The following is a 17,320-nucleotide window of genomic DNA, read 5'->3' as shown; positions in this document are numbered from 1 at the left end:
TAGTTCTTAGGTTGAATTTCCCGTCTTTTTCGGCTTTTGCCAACCATTATGATATTATCTTTCACTTTAAACATAGTTTTTGTGTTGAATTATACAGCAGCCTCCGACTATAATACTGCAAACACAAATGATCTGTGTTACTTCCTTTGAAAGCAGTAGCAGGGACACTCACTGAGCCTGGCTGATCTCCTGGGATTTTCATGCACACTAGTCTCTAGAGTTTGCAAAGAATGGTGAAATTTTTTTTTATTTTAAGATATTTTTTGGGCCTTTTTCAGCTTTATTGGACAGTATATAGTATAGAGAGACAGGAAGAATGGGAGCGAGAGAGAGGGGAAGACATGCAACAAATGTCGGACGGTCGGATTCAAACCGCCGACGTCGCAGCTCACAATGAGCATGCGGTCAGTGCTCTACAGGCTGCGCCACCGAGACACCCAGCCAGAATGGTCAAAGCTGACAGGAAGGTGACAGTAACGCAAATGACCACACATTACAACAGTGGTATGCAGAAGAGCATCTCTGAACACACAACGCATCATAACTCGGAAGTGGACAGTCTACAGCAGTAGAAATCTAAAATAATATGTCTAATAAATACCTAATACATTGCTCGCTGCGTGTTTGTGTATACTGTATGTGTGTGCATGTGCAGCAGAAGGTTGAGTGTAAAGTCATACCCTATCTGTTGTCATTGCCAGCGTGATCAGCTGTTCAGAAGCACAGAGCTGGAACACCAGGTGCATTACTTATTAACTTCCCCCGCATGGCGCCACTTGCCACATTCGCTTGAACGTTTGTTTGCCAATAAAAGTTTGTTGTACGTCGCTCTGGATAAGAGCGTCTGCCAAATGCCAATAATGTAATGTAATGTAAAAGTTTAACAGGAAGCAAACATTATGAATGCAGCACTTTGTGTGAACTGCAGTTTAAGACGAAGACAACTGCAGACCGCAAACATCGCCGTGGGTCCTGGTGTCTAAAACAAGGCCATGTCATCCGGCCGTATGGATTTAGCCCCTCCCTCTCTGACAGACCCCATTTTAATCTGTCAATACAGCTTCTCTCACACACATTAGAATCTGTACTGTAATGCCGGAAATTATAAGCTGACCGGAGATTGATGTGGTGTAATGTGTTCTTGTTTAATACTGTAGCTGAACTGCTGTGGTGTAATGTGTTCTTGTTTAATACTGTAGCTGAACTGCTGTGGTGTAATGTGTTCTTGTTTAATACTGTAGCTGAACTGCTGTGGTGTAATGTGTTCTTGTTTAATACTGTAGCTGAACTGCTGTGGTGTAATGTGTTCTTGTTTAATACTGTAGCTGAACTGCTGTGGTGTAATGTGTTCTTGTTTAATACTGTAGCTGAACTGCTGTGGTGTAATGTGTTCTTGTTTAATACTGTAGCTGAACTGCTGTGGTGTAATGTGTTCTTGTTTAATACTGTAGCTGAACTGCTGTGGTGTAATGTGTTCTTGTTTAATACTGTAGCTGAACTGCTGTGGTGTAATGTGTTCTTGTTTAATACTGTAGCTGAACTGCTGTGGTGTAATGTGTTCTTGTTTAATACTGTAGCTGAACTGCTGTGGTGTAATGTGTTCTTGTTTAATACTGTAGCTGAACTGCTGTGGTGTAATGTGTTCTTGTTTAATACTGTAGCTGAACTGCTGTGGTGTAATGTGTTCTTGTTTAATACTGTAGCTGAACTGCTGTGGTGTAATGTGTTCTTGTTTAATACTGTAGCTGAACTGCTGTGGTGTAATGTGTTCTTGTTTAATACTGTAGCTGAACTGCTGTGGTGTAATGTGTTCTTGTTTAATACAGTAGCTGAACTGCTGTGGTGTAATGTGTTCTTGTTTAATACTGTAGCTGAACTGCTGTGGTGTAATGTGTTCTTGTTTAATACTGTAGCTGAACTGCTGTGGTGTAATGTGTTCTTGTTTAATACTGTAGCTGAACTGCTGTGGTGTAATGTGTTCTTGTTTAATACAGTAGCTGAACTGCTGTGGTGTAATGTGTTCTTGTTTAATACTGTAGCTGAACTGCTGTGGTGTAATGTGTTCTTGTTTAATACTGTAGCTGAACTGCTGTGGTGTAATGTGTTCTTGTTTAATACTGTAGCTGAACTGCTGTGGTGTAATGTGTTCTTGTTTAATACTGTAGCTGAACTGCTGTGGTGTAATGTGTTCTTGTTTAATACTGTAGCTGAACTGCTGTGGTGTAATGTGTTCTTGTTTAATACTGTAGCTGAACTGCTGTGGTGTAATGTGTTCTTGTTTAATACTGTAGCTGAACTGCTGTGGTGTAATGTGTTCTTGTTTAATACTGTAGCTGAACTGCTGTGGTGTAATGTGTTCTTGTTTAATACAGACTGGCTGAAGCCTCTCCAGATCAGGGATGTCTGGCTGGCTGCAGACGGGGGAGGTGTTGGTGGGAGAGGCCAGGGGCGAGGCCCCTCTCTCCAGCCCCAGGGTGAGGGGTGGTGTGAGCCCTAGGCCCTGGCGGAGCAGGGGACCGGCAGTGCCCCCCGACCCTGGAGACGGGCTCTCTGAGCTGGGCACGGGGCAGCAGGACAGGCTGGGGAAGGCCAGGGAGCTGTTTCAACTCTGTGATAAAGAAGAGAAGGGCTTCATCACCAAGAGGGACATGCAGGTGAGTGTGTTTGTGTGCGAGAGCATGTGTGTGACAAGGGGCCAGCTTTCGACCTATCCCTTGTGCCAACTGATATGAATTTGCCCCCTAGTGACTATCTATATTTTCCCTCAAAAAGCCTATTTTGCCATTGGACTCCAGCCATGTTTGATCCAATTAGAACTAGAAGAGTATGCTAGCTGAAAGTTAGATTACATTACATTACATTAATGGCATTTGGCAGATGCTCTTATCCAATCCTCCCCTGGAGCAATCCAGGGCTAAGGGCCTTGCCCAAGGGTCTTATTGTGGCTATACTGGGGATCAAACCACTGACCTTGCGGGTCCAAGTCATGTACCTTAACCACTATGCTACAGGCCGCCCTGGTTGATTAGCAGTAGTAATGGCAGTGCAAGATTAATAGTGTTTGTAGTAGTCATGTTTTTATTGTAATAGTAGCGGCAGTCTAAGAGGCACTGGGATTGCAGTATTCTAGTAGTATTACTAATGATGACTAAGGTGTTACTATGTTATTTCTAAGGTGTTGCTAGTCAGTTGCTAGGTGGTTGCTAGGTATGCGTAATCAGAGAGGTGAAGTAAGGCGTGATTATAAAAGGCAATTGGCCTAATGGAACTATTTGAAGCATATAAGCATGATATAAACTTTACACGTGAAGTATACAAATTGCTAGGATATTACTAGTCAGTTGCTAGGTGGTTGCTAGGCATTTTTAACAGCCAATCAGAGACATGATGTGTTAGTGAATGATGCAAGGCAGTTGGTTTAATGAAAGTATATGAAGCATGTGAGAATGCTATGCTTAATGAAAGTCTGTTACGCCTATATTACATTACATTACATTACAAGGCATTTAGCAGACACTCTTATCCAGAGCGACGTACAATGAAGTGCAGATCAAACACAGGAAGTGTGAAGAGGACCTGAGAGGACAGTACGGTTTTATGCGTAACCATACAGTCCTAGCCTGACCATACTGATACAATCGGAACCCTTGAAGAGTACATCAACTTACAAACTAGCATACCACGGCTAGAGTACCCCGAGTACAACAATACAATAGCTCATACTAAACACAACAATATCTATGTATAACTATATGAGTGCCATTATAGTCTATGGCATATACAGGGCTAATCATGGTGGTGAGGTAGGGAGGGAAAGGTGCAGCCTGAAGAGATGAGTCTTCAGTCTGTGCTTGAAAGAGGCCAGAAACGCTGCTGTTCTGAGGTCATTCCACCACCATGGGGCCAGGACAGCAGTCATGAGCGAGAAGTGCAGGTGTGGCGAGGGGGAGGTGCCAGACGGCACAAAGTGGCGGAGGGGTCTTGCTGGCCTATAGGCCTTGATAAGTGATTGAATATATTCAGGGTCTGATCCCTTAACTGCCTGGTACGCGAGTGGAGGTTGCTGAGCAGGGGGGTGACATGTGAATGTCTGGGAACATTGAATACCAGACGGGCTGCAGCCATCTGGATCAGTTGTAGGGGTCTGATGGCAGATGCTGGAAGGCCAGCCAGCAGAGAATTGCAATAGTCCAGGCGGCACAGGACCATTGCTGGGACAAGGAGCTGAGTGGAGTATGTGGTGAGGAAGGGTTGGATTCTCCGGATGTTGTACAGAAGTCTATATAAGTTGCGAGCATATTACTAATCAGTTGGTAGGTGGTTGCTAGGTATTTGTAACAGCCAATCAGAATGGTGAGGTGTTACTGCATAATGCAAGGGAATTGGTTTAATGGAACTATGGATCTTTCTTAACGTGGAGGACACGCCATAGCAACCCACAGCAACCCATAGCAACCCATAGCAACCCATTCATCATCTCTCTCTCTCTCTCTCTCTCTCTCTATCTCTCTCTCTCTCTCAGAGGCTGCAGGGAGAACTGCCTCTCTCTTCAGAGCAGCTAGAAGCAGTGTTTGAAAGTTTGGACAGAGACAGAAATGGCTTCCTGACACCCCTGGAGTTCAACATGGGTTTAGGTTAGTTAACGTCTGTGATTCCTGAACAACCAATTACCTTACTTCTCTTATTTTATTTCCTTATTTCTATTATTTTTTATTTCTTTAAGCAATATTTTTTATGGCACAAATGAGCACAAACCCAGCACAAATGAATGACACCACTTTGGGCCAATTCGGGGCATGTTGGGGTGGAAGATGTCATGGCTATTAATAAAATGCTTCATATCTAAATAAAAATAACGGCTCTTAAGAAAACAAATACAGCACAAACCAGCTGAAATGCAGCACAAACAAACAAAAATACTTTGGAGTGATTTGGAGTTACTTGGGGTGGAAGGTGATGTCACAGCTCATAAAATATAATGTGAAATATGTTACGACTAGGAATTACACGCACTGACACTCCATGTTTTCGTTTGGTTTTTGCCCTTTTTTTGTTTTGTTTTGGCACTTGCTGCTGCGGGACACAACTCTGTTCCACAGGTGATTTAGGTTGGCCTTCTAATTGGTGGGAGGAGGGGGGTACACAAACAGAGATTGGGTTTTGGTGAAGGCAGTTCAATATACTGCTTAGGGGAAAAACAGCTCTCCGTCTAAGGGGAGTTCTGAGTAGGCTACACTGCCTGCCCATCAGATATTAAAATGTTTAGATTGTCATTGCTGTAAGACTAATGTGATCAGCCTTCGGCTTCAAAACTTCAATTGCCTGCCTTTTCTGTCCTGTAGCGTTGCCTCTGAACCATTTAACTTTATACAAATATGGACCGAGTGCATGTTACGAAATCCACTGACTATCTATGGATGATGTATCTGCACTAGCTAATAAAATGTCCTTTCATTCCTCTATGTAAAGTGAGTGAAGAGACAAGTTGATTCAGCAATTTTCCCGATATAGCTAAAAGAATCAACAGATTTGAAACGATATGTAGCACCAACTGGTTCACTGCCACGGCAATCACAAAGCTACAAGTGCCTGAGCACAACTAAAACCACAATGCAATGCTCTTTGTGGTTTGTGGAGCCACAAAACTCATTTTCTAAGATTCTGTCGTAATACAAGTAGCCTACCGAGAAGGAAATTCCTCAATGACGGGAGTAAATGTAGGCTATAAATGCAAGTTATATTTCAAATTGCATCTGGTTTCATGGGGGAGCTGTTTTATCACCAATGTAATGTTATATATTTGTATTATTAATAAAATATTGTGAGAGAGGTTCCTGTTCCTCTCTATGGGTCAGCTACATTGGGGCTCAGCTAAACCTGGCTCGCCTGGTCTTGTTTTCAACAGCTTTAAACTCATTACATTTAGCTGATGCTTTTATCCAACTCATTTCAAAAACATATTAAGCAATAGTGTGTGACAATGACAATTGTCATTACTCTAGTATTAATTGGAATTGTACGATGACACCAATACAGACAAAGTACCTGAAGTACATTCATCACTCTGAATGTGCAACCTGGGTGTAGGGCTTAGGGTGTAGCATGTAGGATGTAAGGTATTGGGTGGAGAACATAGGGCTTAGGGTGTAGCATGTAAGGTTTAAGGCCGCGTTTCCCAATAAATTTTCTTCGGTCCACTTGCAGGATTCAAATGACTTGGGCCAGCCCCCACCCCCCTTCGCCCATCCCTTATTCAAAATTCAGACAGGCTGGCCCATCTGTGAAGGAGCATCACATTTGTAGCCTACTGCTGGAAACGTTTAAACGCAGGCCTAAACTTTCATGAAATCAAAAATGTAATTGACCATGGCAGGGATGTGCAAGACTCGTTTAACACAAATAAAAAAATGTTTTGGCTATTAACAGAATGGAAACTAGCTACACAGGATTGCTTCGAATGAATTAGCCTAAACTTCAAATGCATCGAAAAATGTCATTATCAGACAACTAAAATGCTCTTTTAAAAATAAAATAAAAAGTTGGATTTGGGTCTGTAGTTAACTGTTGTTGCATTTGCATCTAGTTGCAGAAAAGCATTTGCTTCCCCTGATTATCCCCTGTCTGTTTATTTCATAATAAAAATCCTCTGTACTCCAAATTTCATAATGCTATTGTCAGAAAAGTACATAGTATTTAAGCCTTTTTTTCGTGTTTGAGTCATAGAACTTTGTTGGGCCAAAATGTCCATACACTAAAACATTCCTTTAACAAATGCCATGGGGCCCATTCATACTCGGTAACAGAGCCTTAACAGATACCAGACCATGGGGCCCATCCACACACTGGAACAGAGCCTTAACAGATACCAGACCATGGGGCCCATCCACACACTGGAACAGAGCCTTAACAGATACCAGACCGTGGGGCCCATCCACACACTGGAACAGAGCCTGAACAGATACCAGACCATGGGGCCCATCCACACACTGGAACAGAGCCTTAACAGATGCCAGACCATGGGGCCCATCCACACACTGGAACAGAGCCTTAACAGATGCCAGACCATGAGGCCCATCCACACACTGGAACAGAGCCTTAACAGATACCAGACCATGGGACCCATCTACACACTGGAACAGAGCCTTAACAGATACCAGACCATGGGGCCCATCCACAGACTGGAACAGAGCCTTAACAGATACCAGACCATGGGGCCCATCCACACACTGGAACAGAGCCTTACAGGATGAGCCACCCTGCAGCCCTACACAAGTGTATTCTGACAAAACAGGACATTTCTCCAGTTGTAGGAGGAGTGGGGCTCCAGTTGTAGGTGACTAAAGCGAACTCAGCCAGGTATCTGAGGTAATGCTAACAAAAGCTTCCTACAACCAGTTAGATTGCAGGAACTCTCACAAGTTGGGACTCCCCTTTAAATATGCTGTGGAAGGAGTGCATACAGGGTCAGAACTACATATTGTTTGCAGCAGGATTAACTCTCTCTCTCCTCTCCTCTCTCTGGTCCAGGGGAGATTGTAGGCGTAGAAGAGGCTGAGTGTGAGGGAGGAGCAGAGGTGGGTATGGACCAGCCAGACCCAGATGAGGAAAAGTTCACACAGATCTTGGTGGAACTGGGAGCTGAGAAATTCTTCAAAGAGTGAGTCTGTCCTTCCATTCTATGGAGTGCTACTGACTATTTTACACCCTATAGGCCACACACAGTACTCCAGGAGAGCTAGTGACTATTTTACACCCTATAGGCCACACACAGTACTCCAGGAGAGCTAGTGACTATTTTACATCCTACAGGCCACATATAGTACTACAGAGGAGCCAGTGACTATTTTACATCATACAGGCCACACAGTACTGCAGGAGAACCAGTGACTATTTCACACCCTACCGGCTACATACATTAATATAGGAGAGCCAGTGACTATTTTACATCATACAGGCCACACAGTACTACAAGAGAGCCAGTAACTATTTTGCACCCTTCAGGCTACAGTACTGCAGTAGAGCCAGTGACCATTGTGTGTTGTCTAACAACAATGTTGTGTTGTGTACCAGTAGTGTTGTGTTATGTTGTGTAATAGCAGCGTCGTGTGACAACAGTGTTGTGTTCTGTTGTATAACAGCAGTATTGTGCTGTGTTGTATAACAGCAGTATTGTGCTGTGTTGTATAACAGCAGTATTGTGCTGTGTTGTATAACAGCAGTATTGTGCTGTGTTGTGTAACAGCAGTATTGTGCTGTGTTGTATAACAGCAGTATTGTGCTGTGTTGTATAACAGCAGTATTGTGCTGTGTTGTATAACAGCAGTATTGTGCTGTGTTGTATAACAGCAGTATTGTGCTGTGTTGTGTAACAGCAGTATTGTGCTGTGTTGTATAACAGCAGTATTGTGCTGTGTTGTGTAACAGCAGTATTGTGCTGTGTTGTATAACAGCAGTATTGTGCTGTGTTGTATAACAGCAGTATTGTGCTGTGTTGTATAACAGCAGTATTGTGCTGTGTTGTATAACAGCAGTATTGTGCTGTGTTGTGTAACAGCAGTATTGTGCTGTGTTGTATAACAGCAGTATTGTGCTGTGTTGTGTAACAGCAGTATTGTGCTGTGTTGTATAACAGCAGTATTGTGCTGTGTTGTATAACAGCAGTATTGTGCTGTGTTGTGTAACAGGAGTATTTTGTTGTTGTGTAACTGCTGTTGTAATAGCAGTGTTATGTAGCAGCTGTATTGTGTGACAGCAGTGTTGTGTTGTGCTGTGTGACAGCTGTATTGTGTTGTGCTTCAGTCAGTTGGAGCTCCGTGCTCTGTGGTGTGGTGTGTTGTGTAACAGTTGTGTTGTGCTGCAGTCAGTGGGAGCTGCGTGCTCTGTGGTGTGTGCTCTGTGTTGTGCTGCAGTCAGTGGGAGCTGCGTGCTCTGTGGTGTGTGCTCTGTGTTGTGCTGCAGTCAGTGGGAGCTGCGTGTTCTGTGGTGTGTGCTCTGTGTTGTGTAACAGTCAGTGGGAGCTGCGTGCTCTGTGGTGTGTGCTCTGTGTTGTGCTGCAGTCAGTGGGAGCTGCGTGCTCTGTGGTGTGTGCTCTGTGTTGTGCTGCAGTCAGTGGGAGCTGCGTGCTCTGTGGTGTGTGCTCTGTGTTGTGCTGCAGTCAGTGGGAGCTGCGTGCTCTGTGGTGTGTGCTCTGTGTTGTGCTGCAGTCAGTGGGAGCTGCGTGCTCTGTGGTGTGTGCTCTGTGTTGTGCTACAGTCAGTGGGAGCTGCGTGCTGTGTGGTGTGGCCTGAAGAGGGAGCGGCCGGAGCTGCTGTGTGTGCTGGAGGATCTGCTGTCCCACACCATCTCACACCTTCAGGACGCCCTGCAGGAGAGGGACAGCCTGGAGCAGGCACTGCGCAGGTGTGTGTGTGTGTGTGTGTGAGTGTGTGAGTGTGTGTGTGTGTGTGTGTGTGTGTGTGTGTGTGTGTGTGTGAGTGTGTGAGTGTGTGAGTGTGAGTGTGTGAGTGTGTGAGTGTGTGAGTGTGTGAGTGTGTGTGTGTGTGTGTGAGTGTGTGAGTATGTGAGTGTGTGTGTGTGTGTGAGTGTGTGAGTGTGTGAGTGTGTGAGTGTGTGTGTGTGAGTGTGTGTGTGTGTGTGTGTGTGAGAGTGTGTGTGTGTGTGAGAGTGTGTGTGAGTGTGTGAGTGTGTGAGTGTGAGAGTGTGAGAGTGTGAGAGTGTGAGAGTGTGAGAGTGTGAGAGTGTGAGAGTGTGAGAGTGTGAGAGTGTGAGAGTGTGTGAGTCAAAATAAGTAAGATTACGATTACTGATTCATATTTATATTTTAGCAGGGACTGTGATTGGACATTTTAATCCTAATGTTTGGACAATTCACACAGATAATTATAACAATGAGGATTAGGATTATGACAATAATAATAAAAATAATAATAAAAATAATAATAATGGAAGGAAAAATGGATTCTACCATTAAGAAATTTGAAAGGCTAATTTTCAAGGGTCAGTCCAGACATTGAATTTTAAGAGAGGTTTGGTATTCCAGGAAAAAAATGATCCCAAGCATACCTTGAAATCACCTATGAATTACCTCCAGGAAAGAGGGGGGAAGGTTGTGGAATGGCCACCGCAGACTTGAATATTATTGAAAATCTGTGGAAAGATCTCATTCATGCTGTACATGCAAGGAGGCCAAAGAGTATTTCTGAGCTAGAGGTGTTCTGCCAAGAACAACACAATGTCCACACAATCAATCGGATTCAACATTTCCACCATGGCCAAGACAAAGGAGCTGTCTAAGGACATCAGGGACAACATTCTAGACCTGCACAAGGCTGGGATGGGCTACAAGAAAATAAGCAAGCAGCTTGGTGAGAAATTAACAACTGTTGGAGCAATCTCCCTCGGTCTGGGGCTCCACGCAAGATCTCACCTCGTGGGATATCAATGATCATGAGAAAGGTCAGAGATCAGCTCAGTACTACACAAGAGGAGCTTGTTAATGACCTGAAGGCAGTTGGGACCACAGTCACGAAGAGAACCATCAGTAACCCACTACACCGTGAAGGATTAAAATCCTGCTGCGCGCGCAAGGTTCCTCTGCTGAAGAAGGCACGTGTACAGGCCTGTCTCAAGTTTGCCAAAGAACACCTGGATGATCCAGAGGAGGCTTGGGAGAAGGTGATGTGGTCAGATGAGACTAAAATAGAGCTATTTGGCATCAACTCGCCGTGTTTGGAGGAAGAGAAATGCTGAGTACAACCCCAAGAACACCATCCCCACTGTGAAGCATGGAGGTGGAAACCTTATGCTTTGGGGGTGTTTCTCAGCTAAGGGGACAGGACGACTTCACCGTATCGAGGGGAGGATGAATGGGGCCATGTACCAGGAAATTTTTGGCGACAACCTCCTTCCCTCAGTGAGAGCGCTGAAAATGGGTGGTGGATGGGTCTTCCAACATGACAATGACCCAAAACATACGGCCAAGGCAACAAAGGACTGCCTCAAAAAGAAGCATATTAAGGTCCTGGAGTGGCCTAGCCAGTCATCCAGACCTAAATCCAATCGAAAATCTGTGGAGGGAGCTGAAGCTTCGAGTTGCCAAGCGACAGCCTTGGAACCTTAAAGATTTGGAGAGGATCTGAGTGGACCAAAATCCCTCCCGAGATCTGTGCAAACCTGGTGAAAAACTACAACAAACGTCTGACCTCTGTGCTTGCCAACAATTTTTCTCCACCAAGTATTCCTGTTGTTCTATGTATCAAATACTTATTTCATGTGAAAATATGATATTAACTTTATAAAATTTATATGATGCTCTTATTGTGGATTATTTTGTGATATTCTGTCTCTCAATGTTAAAATGTACCGATGATTAAAATTCGACACAGTTCCATTCTTTGTTAGTGGGCAAACCTACAAAATCAGCAAGGGATCAAATAATTATTGCTCCCACTGTATGGGTATGTATGTATGTGTGTGTGTGCGTCTTAGTCTGTATGAGTGCATATGTGTGTGTGTCTGTGTGTTTATGTTTGTATGTGTATGCGTGTGTGTGTGTATTAGTCTGCATGAGTGCATATGTGTGTGTGTGTGTGTATGTATGTGCGTGCGTGTGTGTGCGTATTAGTCTGTATGAGTGTATGTGTGTGTGTGTGCGTGTGTCTGCACGTCTGCGTGTGTGCGTGTATGTGTGTGTATAAGCCTGTCTGGTCCTCTGTTTCCCAGGCGTGAGTGTGATCATGACCAGGTGGTGCGCTCCATATACGAGGAGATGGACAGCCAGATCAGGGAGGAGCGGGCCAAGCAGCTGGCTCAGGTACTAGGCCTGCTTCATGTTAGCGATGAAGGCCATGAGGATGAGTATGGTGATGAGGATGAGCAGGTGTCAATAGAAATATTTGGCTCTGTGCAAGTTAGATGCCCAGGAATGTGTTTGCCCAGACCAATTTTAAGCATAAATGTAGGTGTATTGTCCTGCTTTGGCGACATTATGAATTCAGACATAGTATGAATGCCCGAAGACATCACAGAAATGCAAGAATTGTCTTGTTTATTTTAATTTGACAATTTGAAATGGCAACCGCGTTTATGCAGTACGGTGTTGGCTGTTTAGGCATTGCATCTGTCTGAATTCCATCAATGTAAGCCATGAGAGAAGCCTGAGAGACCACCTACACCTGTAAAATGGTCTAATTGATGTTATTAGCAGCTGTGGTGCTGTGGTGCTAACATTCTGTATTTAAAGGGAGGGAAAATGAGTGATCCGATTGGCTATAATTAAATCAAATCGCTACCACATGCCCAGTTAATGTAATCCTATTGGATCAGCCTTTTTTACAACAGTTGTGCAAAAGCCTGGTCTCACTAAATTACTAAAATTCAGCTGGGCATGTGCTAAATGCAGCTCATTGTGTTACGGCTAGTGATTGACAGTTGCACCTTGACTATTAAAATAGGGCCAATTATGTTAATGATGTAGATCATTAAGAACTTGGTGTTGAATATGATAATGGTGTCTGTGGCTCTTTCTGTTCTAGGACAGTTTGCGGCAGAATGACAAAAGCCATGAGTTGCAGGAGAAGTTGAAGATCAAAGAGCAGGAACTGGAAGGCATCATGATGCAACAGAGAGAGGTACTGTAGACCACCCTGAACAGAGAGAGGTACTGTAGACCACCCTGAGCAGAGATAAGCACTGTAGACCACCCTGAACAGAGAGAGGTACTGTAGACCACCCTGAACAGAGATAAGCACTGTAGACCACCATGAACAGAGATAAGCACTGCAGACCACCCTTAACAGAGATAAGCACTGTAGACCACCCTGAACAGAGATAAGCACTGTAGACCACCATGAACAGAGATAAGCACTGCAGACCACCCTTAACAGAGATAAGCACTGTAGACCACCATGAACAGAGATAAGCACTGTAGACCACCATGAACAGAGATAAGCACTGCAGACCACCATGAACAGAGATAAGCACTGTAGACCACCATGAACAGAGATAAGCACTGCAGACCACCATGAACAGAGATAAGCACTGTAGACCACCCTGAACAGAGAGAGGTACTGTAGACCACCCTGAACAGAGATAAGCACTGTAGACCACCCTGAACAGAGATAAGCACTGCAGACCACCATGAACAGAGATAAGCACTGTAGACCACCCTTAACAGAGATAAGCACTGCAGACCACCCTTAACAGAGATAAGCACTGCAGACCACCCTTAACAGAGATAAGCACTGCAGACCACCATGAACAGAGATAAGCACTGTAGACCACCATGAACAGAGATAAGCACTGTAGACCGCCCTGAACAGAGAGAGGTACTGTAGACCACCCTGAACAGAGATAAGCACTGTAGACCACCCTGAACAGAGATAAGCACTGCATACCACCATGAACAGAGATAAGCACTGTAGACCACCATGAACAGAGATAAGCACTGCAGACCACCCTTAACAGAGATAAGCACTGCAGACCACCCTTAACAGAGATAAGCACTGCAGACCACCATGAACAGAGATAAGCACTGTAGACCACCATTAACAGAGATAAGCACTGTAGACCACCATGAACAGAGATAAGCACTGCAGACCACCATTAACAGAGATAAGTACTGTAGACCACCATGAACGCAGAGAGGTACTATAGACTGCCATATAAATAGGGAGGTACTGTAGACTGGCATAAACGGAGTGGGGTACTGTTGACTACCATAAATTCAGAGATATTTAACCCTTCACTACTTCGGATATGTTGAAGTTACATCCAACTTTTCTAGAAAGAGCTAGCTTTGATCCTCATTGGGTTTTGCTTATACAACACTTCCAACTGTCCAAATTACACATGGTAACAGCCTAGCAACCACAAAGTAACACCCTAGTAACACCCTAACAACCACATAACACACCTTAGCAACCACCTAGTAACACACTAGCAACCATTTAGTAACACTTTAGCAACCTCCTAATAACACCATAGCAAGTAACCCCCTAGTAACACCCTAACAACCACATAACACAAATTAGCAACCACCTAGTATCACCTTAAAACCACCTAGTAACACTTTAGCAACCACCTCATAACACCTTAGCAGTAATCTAGCAACACCTAGCAACACCTTCATAGAAATTTGTAAATTCCATCCATCCATTATCTTAACCTGCTTATCCTGAACAGGGTCGCAGGGGGGCTGGAGCCTATCCCAGCATACATTGTGCGAAAGGCAGGAATACACCCTGGACAGGTCGCCGGTCCATCGCAGGGCACACACACCATTCACTCACTCACACACCATTCACTCACACACTCATACCTATGGGCAATTTAGACTCTCCAATCAGCCTAACCTGCATGTCTTTGGACTGTGGGAGGAAACCGGAGTACCCGGAGTACCCGGAGGAAACCCACGCAGACACAGGGAGAACATGCAAACTCCGCACAGAGAGGCCCCGGCCGACAGGGATTTGAACCCAGGACCTCCTTGCTGTGAGGCGGCAGTGCTACCCACTGCACCATCTGTGCCGCCCAAATTTGTAAATTACGAATTAATTTTATCTTTCAAAATTTCACAAAAGTAAGACAAGACAAACAAACTTTAATCCCCTTCTCAAATCCCTGAGAAGGTTAAAGGACACTTTAAAAACACTTGTTTTGTTTTACTTTTGTTACGTTCATTTCAGTTACAAAGTAGATGATTGTGATCTACAAACGTGGAGTAATATTAAAAGATCATTTTAGCCATCATTTAGCTGTGCGTATATCATGGCTGGAACGCAAACGGACCAATAGAGAGAATGGACCAGAGCTATCCATTGTATAATAGTAACTATCACTGCTACTAACATCATTCTTATGCTGCCATTATTATGGCCAATCTAGCTTTCGGCAAGCCCACACTGTACTTTTTAGTTGTTGTTATTATTATTGTTTTTATGATATTGTTGTTGTTGTTGTTGTTGTTCAGCTGGAGAGCCGTGTGCGAGCACTGAGCTCGGAGCACTGCAGCACGCGGGGGCAGAACGAACAGCTGCAGAGGCAGAACTCCCACCTGCTGGAGCAGCTGGACTGCAGCAGGGCGGAGCTGCAGAGCACCCAGCTGCAGCTGGAGCAGATCCAGAGCAGCACCGCCAGCCAGCAGAGGGGTCGAGAGAGGTACCACACGCACCTGACCGAACCCTAGACCTAGCCCCTAACCCTAGCCCCACAGTACATTCAAGAAGCACACAGACAATTAAACAACACCACACACTATAAGAAATGAATTAGACCCATATATCTAGACACAGCACAGGAAATACATAACATTATACAGACACTACTAGAGAATAAATGCATCACAAAAAAACAAAGTTTTAAGGGGGGAGGAAAATCCTAGACCAAGGGTTTTTTACCTCCTCCCCAAAATATACAAGCAGCCTCAGTCCTGGAGCGTACCATATGAGCTCCCGGCAGGGAGACCTATTGTTTCAGACTGCAACAGCGAATCCTACAGGATCGCAGAATACATAGACTATTTCCTCACTCCACTGTCAACTAAACACAACAGTTACATAAAAGACACATACGACTTCATACGCATAGTTAAAAACACTAAAATAACACAGGACACCATTTTATTCACAATTGACATAGATAGTCTCTACACAAACATAAACACTGCAGCAGGGCTAACAGCTGTAAAACTCTGGATGGAGAAATACCCGGACGACAGCCGCCCGGATACATCTCTCCTACAACTGTTAGAAATCAGCCTGACAAAAAATGACTTTGAATTCAATAAAGAATTATTTTTACAAATCAGCGGCACGGCGATGGGTAAAAAATTTACACCGGCCTAGGCTAATATTTACATGCCACACTGGGAGGAGACTGTTTTTCAAAAATGCCCCAAACTACCCACCAATTATTTTTGATACTCAGATGACATATGGGGAACATGGACACACAGTTTAGAGGGCTTCAAACACTTTATTTATTTATTTTTAAGATATTTTTTAGGCCTTTTTCAGCATTTATTGGACAGTATAGTATAGAGAGACAGGAAGAATGGGAGCGAGAGAGGGGAAGACGTGCGACAAATTGTCGGACGGTCGGATTCGAACCGCCGACGTCGCGGCTCGCAATGAGCATGCGGTCAGTGCTCTACAGGCTGCGCCACCGAGACACCCCGACTTCAAACACTTTATACAAATCCTCAACACACACCATAGAACGATAACAGTTAAATATATCACACATAACCAACAAATCGATTTCTTGGACACTACCACATACAAGGCACCCTCATTTTCCCAAACACACACTTTAAATAGTGTAGTTTTCTTTAAAGATACTGACACATACACTTTTACATAAAAACAGTCTCCTCCCTAAACACACTTTCAAGGGCCTGATCAAATCACTATTGCTCAGGTTCAACAGGATTTACACACAGGTAATAGATTTTGAAGAGGCTACCCAGACCCTCTTCAATGCATTAAAACCAAGGGGGTATTCCAGATCTTTCCTTGGACAGGTCCGGAAAACTTTCTTAACCACCCGACAACAAGACATGCGGAAAATCATCCCGCAAATCACCACCTACTCAGCATTTAGCCTAGCTGCAAACAGAAAAATTAAATTAAATCTAACCTGCACCCTACAGAACACAAACATTATCCAGAACTATAAAATTATCTCAGCGTATAAAATAAATAAAAATCTTAAAGATCATCTGGTGAGCAGCAAACTACCAGAAATTAATACTATACCTACACAGGGCCCAGTATTCTACAAATAAGCCACTACAGTCAGGAACACCACTACTAACACAACCTACATAATAAAACAAACAATGTGGTATAAAATATATAGGAGAGACAGGGAATACAATTAAATGTAGACTAGCACAACATATATATAATATTAGAAATCACAAAGAGACAGACACACACCCGATGGTTCATTTCCTTCACCATGGGCTTGAGGCACTAGAAATATTGGGCCTTCAAACAAATAATAACTGGACACCGGAGGGGAGACGCAGGTTAGAGAAACACTGGATTCTCAAACTTAGCACTCTATTTCCAAGAGGACTGAACAAACGCACATAGAACACCAACACAAGAGGGACCAAATTCTTCCTACTTAAAGGCTTCAGTACTCTGAATGGCCAGTGCAAACCCTAGCCCTTAACCCTAGCCCTTAACCCTAGCCCTTAACCCTAGCCCTTAACCCTAGCCCTTAACCCTAGCTCTTAACCCTAGCCCTTAACCCTAGCCCTTAACCCTAGCCCCTAACCCTAGCCCTTAACCCTAGCTCTTAACCCTAGCCCTTA

General features: G+C 44.1%; 1 protein-coding gene across 1 annotated transcript in view; it reads left to right on the top strand.

Moving 5' to 3' along the window:
• cracr2b (calcium release activated channel regulator 2B) overlaps window positions 1–17,320 on the top strand; it is a 51,834-nt gene that overhangs the window by 9,656 nt on the left and 24,858 nt on the right. Inside the window, exons 4-10 of the mRNA XM_061222272.1 lie at window positions 2,373–2,654; window positions 4,523–4,634; window positions 7,528–7,657; window positions 9,253–9,399; window positions 11,722–11,812; window positions 12,534–12,629; window positions 14,969–15,156. Coding sequence (XP_061078256.1) covers window positions 2,400–2,654; window positions 4,523–4,634; window positions 7,528–7,657; window positions 9,253–9,399; window positions 11,722–11,812; window positions 12,534–12,629; window positions 14,969–15,156 — 1,019 coding nt within the window. The 5' untranslated portion in view covers window positions 2,373–2,399. The remainder of the gene's footprint in view (window positions 1–2,372; window positions 2,655–4,522; window positions 4,635–7,527; window positions 7,658–9,252; window positions 9,400–11,721; window positions 11,813–12,533; window positions 12,630–14,968; window positions 15,157–17,320) is intronic.

The sequence above is a fragment of the Conger conger genome, chromosome 15 (genome assembly GCF_963514075.1).
Source record: "Conger conger chromosome 15, fConCon1.1, whole genome shotgun sequence".
Lineage (NCBI taxonomy): Eukaryota > Metazoa > Chordata > Actinopteri > Anguilliformes > Congridae > Conger > Conger conger.
This window is presented reverse-complemented; position numbering and strand designations above follow the sequence as displayed.